The 14,867-nt window shown below is 40.9% G+C and overlaps 1 protein-coding gene across 5 annotated transcripts in view; it reads left to right on the top strand.

Moving 5' to 3' along the window:
* CASR (calcium sensing receptor) overlaps window positions 1-14,867 on the top strand; it is a 78,028-nt gene that overhangs the window by 37,009 nt on the left and 26,152 nt on the right. For 4 of the 5 annotated variants that reach the window (XM_055316521.1, XM_055316520.1, XM_055316522.1 and 1 more), the window contains exon 2: window positions 13,949-14,376. In XM_055316521.1, coding sequence (XP_055172496.1) covers window positions 14,192-14,376 — 185 coding nt within the window. In that variant the 5' untranslated portion in view covers window positions 13,949-14,191. The remainder of the gene's footprint in view (window positions 1-13,948; window positions 14,377-14,867) is intronic. The other variant, XM_055316524.1, reaches the window with a different exon arrangement.

Raw genomic sequence — 14,867 nt, 5'->3', positions numbered from 1 at the left:
AAAATAATAATAACATTATCCAAACCACAAAAACAACCAAACATCACCCTATCCTGACTCAGATGAGTATGGCGTCTTTACCAATTACAGCTTCCACCTCACTCTAGTCCTCTTTCCCTTTAGACAAGGGTCACTAAGATGCCCGATCACAGAATGACTCTGGCTTCCGGGCAGTATCCAAAGCCCTGTTTCCTTAAACCCTCCCTAAAATCCCCTCACACAAGCCTCAGCCCTGTAGTTCTTTCTACCACCTTCTCTGGGATGACCCACAATTCCACTTCTCTGCAACAGGTAACAAACCAAACTTGTGCAACCACAGGGCTGGTCCTCCCAAAGGACCAGGACAAGGACCAGCCATAACAAGCAGTGCCTCTCACATTCTGCACCTCGGTGGCTCTTTTCTCTCTGTTCTGGCGGTGCTTGGCTGGAGGGCATTGACATAAGTCCCTCCTCTTCTGATGTTCTCTAATCTCCTATCAGGAGACCTACTCTGAGCCTCAGGGTGTTAGAAAGTGGTGCTATAAAGTGGAGGAGAAGAAAATGAGAGAAATGCAAGAGGACAACTTCACAAGGGAATCTGCATCCATCAGCGATAAGGAGCAGAATTAAAGTGGTCTCCAGAGCAATATTTTCTTCCCTTACTTGAAGTGCTGGGCTTTCTCCTTTCAGGCCTTCATTCCCCCCCCGCCCCCGATCATGCATGGGCTACATGGGAGTTAGTGGTATTTCTGTTTCCCAACTAAACCACACCAATCATATTTTCCCTTAAGGTCATCTTCACAGGAAGGTAGCTGGTTCCCAGGGAATTGACTCATTTGGCAGTATCAGAGGGGGTAAAAAAATTGTTGCTGGTGATTCAGCTTCTTAGCTTGGACTTCCCATCTTTAGCTATAGTTTTTTGCACTTGGTGGTGGTGGGGGGAGTCCCCACACAACCCACTCCACTTTCTTCATGTGAGAAAATGGCAAGCAAGCCCCCTGATGCCTCCTGAGTCAGATGGCAACCAAGGAGAAGTGACCTATTTCTCTGGCCACAAAACAGCCTGTTGGACTCATTGCTCTAACTGAAAAGGCTAATGGAATCATCTCCTTTTAACTTGGAGGAACCACTGTGCACACCAGGCACATAACTATTTCTGAAGCTGTCAGCATATACAGTCATAGTAAAGATAGAGTTTTCTCCGCGTTCAGTTTAATTCAGGGATCAACAAACTTTCTGTGTAAAGGTAGGCTTTGTGGACCAACGTCTGTTGTTAACTACTCAAACGTGCCCTTGTAGCACAAAACCAACCTTAGATAATGCGCAAGTGAATACGCATGCCTGTATTTCAATAAAATTTTTACAAAAATAAGTCAGCCAAATCTGGCCATAGTTTGACCCCTCGTCTAATATAATCGGCACATAGGTCTAGCTAAATAGAAAGAGGAATAATAACCTTTAGCATTACTTTTTAAGAAGCTCATTTCTCATCAGAGAAGTTGGGAGAAGTCTTAAAAACCAGTTTGGAAACTTCTGCAAGATAAAAGAAAGCCAAAAAAAAAAGGGGGGGGGGGAGAAGGGAGAAGAAAATCAAAATAAAATAGTATTTCATTTCAAAAGAGAAAAGGAGGAATCAAAGTGGAAAGAGCTCTTTGTAAGGCCTCTGTGGCCTCCTCTTACCCAAACCAGGTCTTTGGGAGCCTCTCACATGCTCAGAAGCAGGCAGAGAGACACTGAGAGCACACTGGATCCACAGATTGCAGAATGTTCAGGACCACTCCAGCTCCTGAAGGGGAGGCCTTCCTGAGCCCCCAGAAGGGCTGCCAGAGAGAGAAGAGAAAAAGGGGTACTGGACAGAGGGGGTTTGTGAAGGTGACTTCTAATGGTCACATATATACAGAATCCTGGGCCTTCCTATCTGGAGCTAATCCACTGGTCCTGAGGAATATATATCCATTTGGCAAATTTGAAAGAGGAACTTAGTAATGAAAGATTTAATTTTAAAAGTAGAGCTCCCAGGATCCTGCCAAAGGCAGAAGAGAATGATAACCAGATAGGTGAATCCCCCAGCTGGGAAGAAGGCGAGAAGTGGCCTATCTGTGGTTAATGGCCATTTTTCTCTAGTTCACAAATCATGCACACTTTTTATAGATTCAGAAAGTTACCCCAGCTACAGAGCAATGATTTCTGAACTATGTTTCCTGGAACACTGCTGTCGTAAGAGGTTAAAGATTATTGCATGAGAAAAATTTCAGAGAAACGAAAAGAATAAATTGATATTGACAGGAAACCATTGTGTATGTGCTCCAGTGCATTTTTGCTTTGCGAGGTTATGCTTGGGGTGGGGGGGGAGCTATAGTGTTGGGGGAAAAAGTTCATCTTGAAATTATTCTTAGGAAAAAAAAAAGAAATTACTATTAGGAACTAGATTTTTCAGAGCTAAGAATAGACTACTAGCCTTTGCCAATGCAGATAAAAAAGGATTGTTAAGATAGTCTAGCAGCAATTCCCAAACTTGAGGATACGTTAGATACAGGGCTTGTTAAAACCAGATTGCTGGACTCCAGCCACGCCTAGAGTATCTAACTCAGCAGGTCAGGGTGGGATGCAGGAATTTATATTTCTAACAAGTTCCCAGGTGTTGATGTTGCTCTTGGTGATAGACCAGGAACTTGACTTTGAGACCCACTGCCCTACACCTAGCCCAGTGCCTGACAGATATAAAACTATTCAATAGCATTACATTTCTGCTTGAGATTTACCATATTGCAAGAAATCAGTTGGATGGGTTTCCACCATGTGTAAAGGTATGTTGGATAATCCAGCTTCAAAGTCAGGCTCATGGAAACCAACATGGCTTTATTTGGGGAAGGTTTACCATACTTTGAGACAGTCTTCCTCCAGAATGGCTGCCGGTGCCCAGTGGAGAGTCTTCTCATAGGGGCAACTGAACGTAGCCTCTTTCAGGACTTATTTTTTATTTATTTATTTTTTATAAATTTTTATTTATTTATGATAGTCACAGAGAGAGAGAGAGAGAGAGGCAGAGACACAGGCAGAGGGAGAAGCAGGCTCCATGCACCAGGAGCCCGACGTGGGACTCGATCCCGGGTCTCCAGGATCGCGCCCTGGGTCAAAGGCAGGCGCCAAACCGCTGTGCCACCCAGGGATCCCAGGACTTATTCTTTAAATGTTAATTCATGGTTCTCCAACAAGTACAAAGTTGGAGAGGCCAACAAGTACATTTCTTGCCAGAGGGACATGGTCCTTCAAACATGGGAACAAAATTCAAAATGAATTTAACAGGGGGTGATAGTTCTTCAGAAATAAAATTCAGTTTGAACAAATGCAATGTGATATATCTGGAGATTTTTTTTTTAAATAGAAATACAGGTTTTGAAAGGACTGTGAAAGCGTGTTATATTAGAAAAATAAGGAGAACCTAGATGACCAGAATGTTGATGTGAGTCAGCCAAATTACAGTGTGTGGACAAAAGGCAACAAATATGCCCTGAGATCTGTCACAAAGGCACCAGGACTCTCAACCTCAGGTTGGTCTCAAGCATGGTCCCATTTTTGTTAGTGTACTCTAAAAAATGACATGAAGAAGTTAGAAAAAGTTCACGGGATATTAACATTTATCTCTAGAAAAATATGAAATTGCCCTTAAGCAGAAAGGTTTGGAAGAAATTTGGGTCGGTCTCAAGCATGGTCCCATTTTTGTTAGCGTACTCTAAAAAATGACATGAAGAAGTTAGAAAAACAAATTTATAACCATGTATGGTGATGGATCTAAACTTATTGTGGTGATCATTTCACAATACATACAAATATCAACCATTTTGTTGTGCATCTGAAACTAATATGATGTTAGATGTCAATCTATCTCAATAAAAAAGTAAAAATATCTTCAGACAATGCAAGAGAATCAACGAACAATGGAAGTAATTTAAATAATAAAAGAACTCAGTAAAACATCAGCATATATAATTAGCATACAAAAATCAATAGCTTTCATAAACACAAATAATAATCAGCTAGAGGACATAATGGTAAAGAAAGCCTCAATAATAGCAACAAAGGTAATTAAATACTTAGGAAAAAAAAACTTAACAACATACAAAACCAATGAGAGAAAACACTCTTCAAAGACATGAAATTAGACTTGAAACAAAAGGAAAGGCATCCTTGAAGTACTTGAATAAGACAACACCATAAAGATATCAATATAACACAATCCCAATAAAAATATCTACAAGCTTGTTTTATGGAGCTGGACAAGTTGATGCCAAAGTTATAAGGAAAAACAATTATGTAGTAATAGCCTGGAACACACAAAGAAATAAAAACTCTAAAAGTAGACTAGTCCTACCAGGTACTAAACTATACTAGGAGTCCCCATAATTAAAACAGGGTGCACAACAAAATGGTTGATATTTGTATGTATTGTGAAATGATCACCACAATAAATTTAGATCCATCACCATACATGGTTATAAATTTGTTTTCTTGTGATGAGAACTTGTAAAATCAACTCTTTTAACAACTTTCAAATATACAATACATATTATTAACTATAGAGTCCCCATGTTGTACATCTGATGACTTATTTTGTAACTAGAAGTTTGTACCTTTTGACTACCTTCACTTTCTTTATTTCGAAGTTATTTTTAATAACGAATAAGCATCCTAGAGAACATTAGTAGTACCCTACCTGTAGGTTCCACTCTTGCATTCTGTGCTCCTAACTCTCCCACCAAAGAAACCATCATCCTGAACCATATGTTCATCATTTCTTTGTTTTCCTCTCCACCCCCTCCAAACCCTGCTTTAAAACTTTTTCTTAAATCATAATAAAGACTGGGAAGATACACATCAAATGTTGAGTGATTTGTTCTCAGTGATAGAATATAGATTTCTTCCCTGTTTTTTTTTTTGTTTTTGAAACTTAAAAAAAATGTATGATTTTTTAAATCAGTAAAGATGTGACCATAAATGTTATTTAAGAGGATGGCCCTGTAAATAGACATAAACTAGACATAAACATTAAACATGAAGGAAAAACATTGCAAAATGATTTTACTATCTAGTCATACTATATATACTTTTTTTTTTAAAGATTTACTTATTTATTTATTCTTGAGAGACACAGAGAGTCAGAGACACAGGCAGCGGGAGCATCAGCAGGAGAAGCAGGCTCTCTGCAGAGAGCCTGATGTGGGACTCGATCCTGGGACTCCAGGATAGATAAAGGTGGCATCCTAAACCACAGAAGCAAAGATGGGCTATTTAATTCATTATTTTAAGATAAGCTTTTTGATAAATGTTGCTTGCACAACTAGGCAGCCACTTGAAAACAAAGGTAAAATCAGATCCATATCTCATACCATACACAAAAATAAACTGTTTACACTGACCAGGAAACTAAAAGTAAAAAAAAAAACAAAATTAGAAAATAAGTTAATAGAGTGGAAAGAAATACAGTGAGTTCCTCATAAACTCAGTGTAGGGAAAAGTTTTCTAACATTAACTCAAAATCCAGGGGCAATAAGGGAAATAATTCATAGATCTGACTACATAAAAATGTTTTTTTTAAGTTGCATGAAAAATAAAATCAAAGAACCACCAAATTAGATGAAAATATTTGTAGCATATATCACAATTTAAGGACTAATATCCATAATATATAAAGAACTCATAAAATTTGAAGAGCAAAAGTGCAAAACTTTGATGGGATAATGGGAAAGATATATGAAGAGAAAAAAAATTTAATAAATAAAAGATAACTAAATAAGTAAAAATAGGGCAGGCAGCGACCAATGGTGAGGATGTATCACCAACCAAGGATTCTGATTAATCCAACTCTGTGCACCTAAGGGCCGGTTAAAACTCCAGGAATTCCCATAATAGGTTTTATGCTGAAAATGAAAGTAAGTTTAGTCTCCTATAAACCTAAAATGCTCCTACTAAGACACACTGACAAATCGGGGGCTGAGGGGGTGGGAGGGGGAAGAAAATGATTTCCCTTCCCTTTCATTGCTGAATCTCACAGTTTGTTTCCGTGACTTCGGAATTCCAGGGCCTACACACGTGATAAAAATGGCCACCATGATCCAAACATTGATGTGTCAAAAGGTTTCAGTGTGAACTAGTTCTGCTTCTCAGGTGCCTTCTACCTCTATAATTCTATATTTTAGATTAATGACCTGGTCTCCCAAAACAATCCATTTAAATCTACCCATTCAGTTACTGAGGCAAGAATGGCTTTCCCAGGCCCCTTCCTCCTAACTGCAGAGGGAGTTTTATCTGGGGACACTTCTTACTCCCCACAGCAAAACCCCAGAGAGGTGTTTGATTTTGTGTTTCTATCCCTAGCATTGCTTATAAAAATGAAAGATTTAATAGGATGACGAAACAGGGGAGAAATAAGCATAGGAAGAAAGAGATACACTGAGTAATGTTAAAACACACAAATGCACTTTGGTTTCTATATTATCTAGAGCTGGGCCTCAAATTTGGTTTCAGCTTCCTACCAGTCAGAGGGGAGAAGGAAACAGAGGAAAGAGAAATTCACAAGGTCCCTAAAACAATTGGGGCCAGTTTTTCCAAAGACCAGCATTTCCATTTGCTAAGAGCTGTGTCCCAGCAGCGTGTCCCAACAGAGTGTCCCAGTAGTGTGTCGCAACAACAGACTGCTTCTAACCAGCCCGTGAGAGCCAAGGGTTCAATAGCAAGGATTTTTGCAAGTTGGTAGCTTGAAATCTGCCATAGTGGGAATATTCGGCAAACACTACAAAGCAGGCCATTTTTTCTTTCCTTTTTTTTTCCCCCTTTTCTCTTTCTCTATTTATTTTTGCCTCCAGAGAGCCAGGTTACCAGTACACCACTGCACGTTCCAAAGGTCCTTCCAGGGGAACACTATTCTAGGCCAGAGTTTCTGCAAGTGGCAGGGAGGAAGGCTTGGTGTACAAGCTTTCTGAGTCCTGCACAAACATCCTGCAGGAGAGGGGAGCAGAACATAGATGCCCAAGATCAGAGAATGAATGCAGTCTGCGTCAGCATCAGCTACCCTCACCTCCTCAGACCTTCCCTCTTTACAATCCTACCCTTTGGAATTTCATTCCTGGGATTACAAGAAACCATGCCCAGTGGGGGACGGACATCCTCCCCATTCAAAAATGCATCCAGAGAGACTTTTGGGGAGGCTTCGGTGAAGGACTTTATGCTTTCCACGAGGTTAACCCTCCCAAGCCTGTGTTTCACAGCATTGTTAGCAAGAGTCCCATGTGGAAATAAATTTGGGGATGAGTGGGTTATAGTGACCATTACTGCAGGACTTCTCAGAGATTTGGGGAGGCAAATGTACATCAATTCCCAAACTTATTTTACCTGAGGAGACTGTAGTAGCACACCTTGGGACCCCAGACTGAAAAACACCACCCTGGCTAATCGGGGCTCCTTACAGTATGGAAAGGCAATACCAAGACATTATTCTACAGAATTAATTTTTCGTGTAGCATTTTTCTTTATAAAAACAGGAGCTGCATCTCTTTGCTTTTCACCTGAACCATTTCATTAAGTCCATAGGTGTCGGGACGCCTGGGTGGCTCAGCAGTTGAGCGTCTGCCTTTGGCTCAGGGTGTGATCCCAGGGTCCCGGGATCGAGTCCCACATCGGGCTTCCTGCGTGGAGCCTGCTTCTCCCTCTGCCTGTGTCTCTGATGAATAAATAAATAAAACCTTAAAAAAAAAAAGTCCATAGGTGTCCACACATCCATCAGCAGAGCTTACATAAAGCACTAAGGGAATCATTTCAGGACAAGAAATTTCTTAATTCGTGGCCTGTGTCCCCAGGAACTTGCTCCATCCAGTTGTGGAAGCCAGGCAATGTTAAAGCCCAAAGCCAGCATACATTTCAACCCATAAGGTTCTGTGGCAGAGAGGGGTGCCTGGGCGGCTCAGCGGTTGAGCGTCTGCCTTGGACTCAGGGTGTGATCCCTGGTCCTGGGATCCATTGAGTCCCATATGGAGCTCCCCCGTGAGGAGCCTGCTTCTCCCTCTGCCTTTGTCTCTCCCTCTCTCCCTAAATAAAATCTTTAAATAAAAGAAAAAAGATTCTACAGCAGAGAATGAGCATTTCTCATCATTTTTCAACCCTGAAATTTTCACCTTCCCTCAATCCTCATTCTACTTCTTCTCTTTTTTTTTCCTTCTTGAGGTAGCTTCACAAACTCCTAAGATGGTTTATTGTGATGTGGGGAGCCCATGTATATGTTCATTCACGTAATCATTTATGGAGCCCCCTGCCTGGGTTCTGGGCCAAGAACCAGGCCACGGGACAGACCAGGCCATGTTGTCAAGGAGCTCATAGTAAACAGGAATGAATGTTCATTTCCTCTCCTACTTACCTCCTTTATTTTACCACAAGAGCCTTGTGTTGGCTCTTTCTCCCCATTTTGCGTGACTCCCCCCTGCTGCCCCTCCCCACTCTCGTTCATCTTTTCTCCTCCCTTCCTTGATAGCTTTTTCCAATGCCTAACAGGAACCCAGCTCAGCTGGTTTTTATCACGCTCCTGTCCTTGCATTTTTCCGACTCAATTAAGCCATTACCAGGGCTAAATGAGGCATGGACTCTCCAAAAGTCACACCTGTTGTCAGGGAGATGGAGGGTAAAAACTGTGCAGCTGGCGGGGGGAACAGCAGGCAGGGCTGGAGGGAGGCAGCCGAGTGTGACTCTGCAGTTTGTGTTCCCCCAGTGCTGAAAGAGAGCCCTCATTTTTAAACAAGATGTCCCTTGCTTTAATACAGAAGGAATGAAGTCTGACACAGAACTGGGAATGGTCACATTAATGATGGCAGATAAGATGTCCTTAATTCTTGAGCAAATGCACACCAGGTGTGCATAAAAACCCACATTGTGGATGTGTCCTCAGCAAGAGGTAAAGAAAGCTGTAACCAGAGCCAGGTACACGGATTTTGTGATTATTGGTTGAACTTTCTCAGGTTTTTCCCTAGTCACCCTCGTTAAAATATACACATCTCACCTTTCTGCAATGGTGGCTTCAGGCCTTATTGTTAGTTGTCTTTATGATCAGTATGACAAAAGAGGACAAAGATTATAGTATAATAAATCACAGACCAATCAATGTACTCAGTCTATGTAGATAGATGATTTCTACTGGAAATCAATTTTGGTTTCATAACAGCCTTTTTTCTAGGCAACCTAGAATTTTTATTTCTGCAGCCTACGGATCAAGAAATTGCAGTTTTTGAGCTTGCCATGCCTCGTATTTACTGAGTGGTTTGGTTTTTGGTTTTTGGTGGGTCTTTGTTTTTGTGTTTTAACTGAGTGGTCCTATGTTCAGAAGATCTATGCTTCAGTTTTCTCTAGTTGAAATGTTGGTAAAATCATTCTTCTCTAGAGTTACACAATTTCTGGAAATGTTAAAGCCAAGGGGCAAGAGCCAGGGTGATTTTTACTTTGATGGAAATTGAAATGTGGCAATGTTGCCTTCTAATCTCGCCCTTCTATCCTCTGTTAATTCACCCTTGACTCTGGAACATTTTGGACAAATGCAAGTTCAGCAGATATTGAGCGCCTTTCAGTACCAGTTCTATGTTCAGTGCTGGGAATGCAACTCTAACCAGGATGAAGACCCTCAGGAACCTTTGGTCTTGTGGGATGACCCCTTTTCTATTTTGTCCTACAGTTGCCCAACCAGCCCCTGGTTTTTACTGGTCATGCTTCATTCATTCATTCAGCAGATACTTGTGGAGCACATACTAAGTTCTAGGCATTGTGCTGGGTGCCAAACTACAGTGATGAGAAGAGACAAGCCATACCCTCAGGAAGCTTCTGGTCCCCACTTTGTTGGGGGGGTTTTATGCAGACATAATTATTTATTTTTTTTCCTTCCTGTTTTAGGTATGAATATATCGCTTGTTTTTCTTTTATTTAAATTCATTTTGCCAGCATATAGTATAACACCCAGTGCTCATCACATCATGTGGTCCCCACTTTGAATTAATTCGCCTGGCAGTATTTTCCTCCTATACCCTCTCACCTACTTCATGCCTCCTTCTAGCACTTGCATCATTCTACTTAGAATACATATCTTTGTCTCCTTTTAAACCATGAGCATCTTGGAGGCAGCAATCTCAACTTTCTCTCCTGGGTGCCTTGCACTCCCTAGTGTCTAACACATATGGGGAGCTCAATGAATGTTTTTGGATGAACAAATGATGGCAGATGAATTTGCAAATTAGTGAACCTATGGAGCCATAGACCAGTCTGCCCTGACCTGCCATCCCACATCTCTTGGATTAGGAAAGAACTCAGTGATCGGTCATCTGTTAGTACTAAAACACTCCTCATGATTTCAAGGGCTTTCTAAACATAAAACCAGCTGGTACACGGGTCATTTCTTCTTCCAAATATATCTGCCATTGAGATAAAGAACAAATACTAGCTTTAGCTTGTGTTTACAATACTTTTTTGCAGGAGGACAAACATGATTATATATGATTTAAATGAAATGAACTTATAGTAAGGAAAACAAATGAGTTTACTTGTGACTTTTGGATAGATACTTGATATAGCTATAGTAAGACGAAATATAATAATGACTTAAACTGCTAGAAGCTTCTTTATCTGTCGTGTAAGAGCCCAGAAACAGTCTGATACGGAGGTTTTGCTCCATGAAATCATCAGGTCATGGTACCATCATTCCCTAAGATATGGTGCAGGGTTCAAGATGGGCTCCACTTGCCACATATACCTCCATGCAGCAGAATGAAGGTAGAGGGATGAAGGGACAAAGGATAAACACTAACTCTTAAGCAGTTTCTTGGAGGCTGTCACAGGCACTTCAGCTTACATCCCATTGACCACACATGATTATAAAGGAAGTTGGGGTGGAGGCTTTTATTTTGGATAACCACATGACCAGCTAAAAATGATTTTAGTGTGGCATACAAGGAATATAGACATGAGGGATACGATCAGCTGTCTCTACTGCAGATACTGCAACTGAAGTATTAGTGATTATTCAAGAACTTTTGTATTCTCATTACTACAAGCTGAGGTCACACTGATGAACACCAATTGTTAATCCTCTGTGCTATGATCACACTTGGTACTGCCCTGATTGTCCTTATCAATGACAGCATGAGTGAGGTAGAAGGAAAAGGAAGCTTTTGCAATAAGGAAATAGGGAGGCAGTGGGAGTCTGGGTAAGGCGGTGGCAACAGCAATCAAAAGGAGAAGGCAGGGTGGAGAGAGATGGTAGATTCAGCAGGACAAAGTGATTGGATATTGGAGGAAAGAGAGAGAGAGGATCGGGAATGATTCAGCTTTAAAGCAAATTAGGCCCTCGTAATTGGGCTAAAAAGGGTGGTTTGGAGACTGCATTAGACTGGTGGAGTTAACTGCTGCAAATTGACCTGAAATCTCTCCTTGATCTATTACTTCTTGCCATGAATTTTCTCTTGAATGGACTAATGAAGTTAATAAACTTCTCCAAGTAGTTAATCTTTGACAGGAAAAATTTAACAGGTCTTAGTGACCTACCTTAACCAGTCATAATGTTCCCTCTCCTAATTCAGTACCCTACTTGGGACTTCTTAAAATTCTGAGTTCTTGAGGCATTCTTAATTCAAGTGCCAGAATTTCTCACTTGAGTAAGCTGAATATATGGAGAATCTATTCCCCCACCTGGAAAGTGGAGTTGGTACTGCAGTTGTGAAATTTAAAAAAACACTGGATGTATAAAGGACCTGACACAACAAATGCTAAATGCCTGGTTCAATAATATGCAGGGAACATGCATATGTTTGTTACCTTTATATTTCTAGTCCTTAATACATGTACTTATTAAACGTATGAATGAATGCATGACCAAGATCCAAGAAATGAAGCCAAAAATCTAAATGCAGAACTAGAGTCAGAGAACTACTCCAGGGTAGTTCTGGAGGGATCATGGATGTTCAGACCTGAGGTCATGAATGGTCAGACATTATCAGAGACAATTCCATGACTGTTGAGTGTGGGGGTACTCCTTCCACGTGGATCCCAGTATCCTCTGCTAGAATGGTTGTTGGAGAAGGTGGGGTCCCTACAGGGCAAGAAACAGCATGTAACAATGATTAAGGGTTTGGGCTCTGGAATCAGACATTTATGCATATAATATATATGCATATATATAATAAAGTATGAAAAATCTCCCAAGAGGAGAACTCAAAGATCCAAGATGTAAAAGATTATAATAGGTGGACCTGCCTAGTCTGAGGGTCCAGGGAAGGCCTCCTTGAAGAGTCCTGCAAGTTACTCACTGCACAATGAGGGATTAGTATGGGTGGAAATCCAAACTGTGCCTCACTCCCAAGCTGGATGCCTTAGTGCAGGACTGTGTCTGGCCCATAGGAGTTCTTTTCTCCATTCACACAGAGGCCCCAGTTTGCCAAGCTATACCCATAGTCATGAGCATCTAAAAACTGAAAGATAAGTAGATGTGTTTCAAGCAAAGTTTGGGCCAGAGGGACCAAGGAGGGAGAAAAGCATGTGTGTGGTCTGGGATTTTACAAAGGCCTGGTGTACTTGAGTAACTGGTGGAATTTTGGTATAACTGGAGTGTGAAGTTCAAAGAGAAGACCACCAAGAGTAAAGTTGGATTGTGGCTAGCATTTTCTGGGAGTTTACTAGTTACACTATGTTAAGATCTCTCCATGCATTATTTTATTGAGATCACAGAAAAATGACTTTACCTAAGTCATATGTTAGAAAACAGTGAGACTATGATTCAAAGCCAGGTTTAACGTCAGAGCCTGTGCTCCAAACCAGGTGTTTCATGGCATCCTAAGATTTGCAAAGATAGACTGCAAAGGGATAAAACTGAAGACAGGAATGCCTATTAGGCAATAGTTGCAGAAATCCAGATATGAAATGCTGGCAGAATTAGGACGGCCTCAGAAAAAGAAAGGAGAAGATGGATTCTAGAAATTTAGGAAGCAGAGTCTACCGGACTTGGTGGTTGTTTGAATATGAAAGGCAATGATAGGAAGAGAGAGAGGAGTCTAGGATGACTCCTTATTTTGTGTCTTTGTAAATGGTACTTCATTTGCTGACATTAAAAAACAAGGAAGTAGCAACAAGTTTGGCAGGAAGGTGAGTTTAGAGCCTGTCAAGTTGGAAGCACATGTGGGACATCCAGGTGGAGATGGCCAGTTGACAGTTCAGTGCTGGCCCTGACCCTTAGGAGAAGCTGTATAGTTACCCAACATTTGACCTTGACCCAGAGAATAGGTGAGAGGGTGTAGAGTGAGAAGAACAAAGATTTCCCACTAAGATAATTATGCTAAAGCAGAAGGACTTTTCCTTAGATCCAGCTGTTGAAGCTTTTAAACATAATCTGACCTTTGATTTATAATATGGAGTGTCATATTATAAACTGAAGCCAGAGATCTGTGATAAGAAGGTACAAAAAAGGGACGAATATAGATTGTTTGGCCTTTTTTGACATTTTTGATTGATTTAAAGCCAGATTTAAACTTAAATATGACTCATTCTGTATTTCTGTAAGAACATAGGGGCTGAATAAAATGTCATTTATATTACAATAATGCAAGAAACTGCTTCTACTAAGAAAATTCTGTGCATTATTCACACAGAAGAATGAATGGATTAAAATCCAACAACAGCATCAGTAGAGGCCTTAGCTTACCAATGGCCTCTTTAAAATGTGGCCTCACAACTGAACACAGTCCTTCTCCAATATGGGCAAGTAAAGTTTTCTGTATCTTACATGAAGTGCTATAAAAATGAGACTCTTAAGTCATGGCTTCCCCTCTTGCTACCCTACCCCTCAGCCTCTCTAAATGGAAATTCTAAGCCATGTCAGTTGCATGCAGTCATCATAACAAGATGGGACTTAGGCTTAGCTGAATTCATTCATTTTGTCTCTCTTTTCTTTTAGAAAACATCACAGACACTCTTTACACAATGTGGCTTCTTAAGACTCAAGGACCACCCACCTTACTAGTCTACGATGGCAAAGGCAAAAATGGGTATTCAAACATCACAGCTTCCATTCTGTTATTAATCATTCTGTAGACATGTGCTCCCACTATAGGAAGTGAACTGCACTAAGGGGGAAAGTTCCAGCGGCCCCCAAACCAACAGCACTCTTGTCTCTCCCCCTAAGAGAGAAGGCATCACTATGGCATTTCACAGCTGCTCTTTGATCCTCTTGGCAATTACCTGGTGCACTTCTGCCTATGGGCCTGACCAACGAGCCCAGAAGAAAGGGGACATTATCCTTGGGGGGCTCTTTCCTATTCATTTTGGAGTAGCAGCCAAAGATCAAGATCTAAAGTCAAGGCCGGAGTCTGTGGAATGTATCAGGTAAGGAAAGGACCCAAGTCATAGGGTCTCTTGTCTTCTGGTGGTTGTAGAAAAACTCTACCAAACCCAAAGTAATTTATTCAAGGTTGGTACTCTCTTTTCAAAAATGGTGATTGGTAGTCATGCTGAAATTATTCTACTCCCCTTTTTAAAAGAAATTTTTCAAAAAGTAAAATGTCAAAGATACTGAGTAGAAGAATCCATGGCCTATTGGGAGTATGTGTCTGGTCACATGGTAACTGAATCATTGTTCACCTGGCAGCAGTGTTGCCTAATGAAAGACTAGGTACCTAGAAGGAAATCTGTTTTAGGTCTTGCAAACCTGAGTAATAAAATCTCCCATATACCTTAAGTGCTCTGATGGTCAGTAATGCCTGAGTGTTGGCTGCCTCACTCTCATTTTTTTCAAAAAAAGGATTTTAGGTTTGAAAGAAACCTCAGTGGTTGGCATAACCCATGCAACCCACAATATTTTGGAGGTCCTTCTTATA

The sequence above is a fragment of the Nyctereutes procyonoides genome, unplaced genomic scaffold (assembly GCF_905146905.1).
Source record: "Nyctereutes procyonoides isolate TBG_1078 unplaced genomic scaffold, NYPRO_anot_genome, whole genome shotgun sequence".
NCBI lineage: Eukaryota > Metazoa > Chordata > Mammalia > Carnivora > Canidae > Nyctereutes > Nyctereutes procyonoides.
The sequence above is the reverse complement of the archived record's forward strand: the minus strand, read 5'-3'. Positions and strand labels throughout refer to the sequence as shown.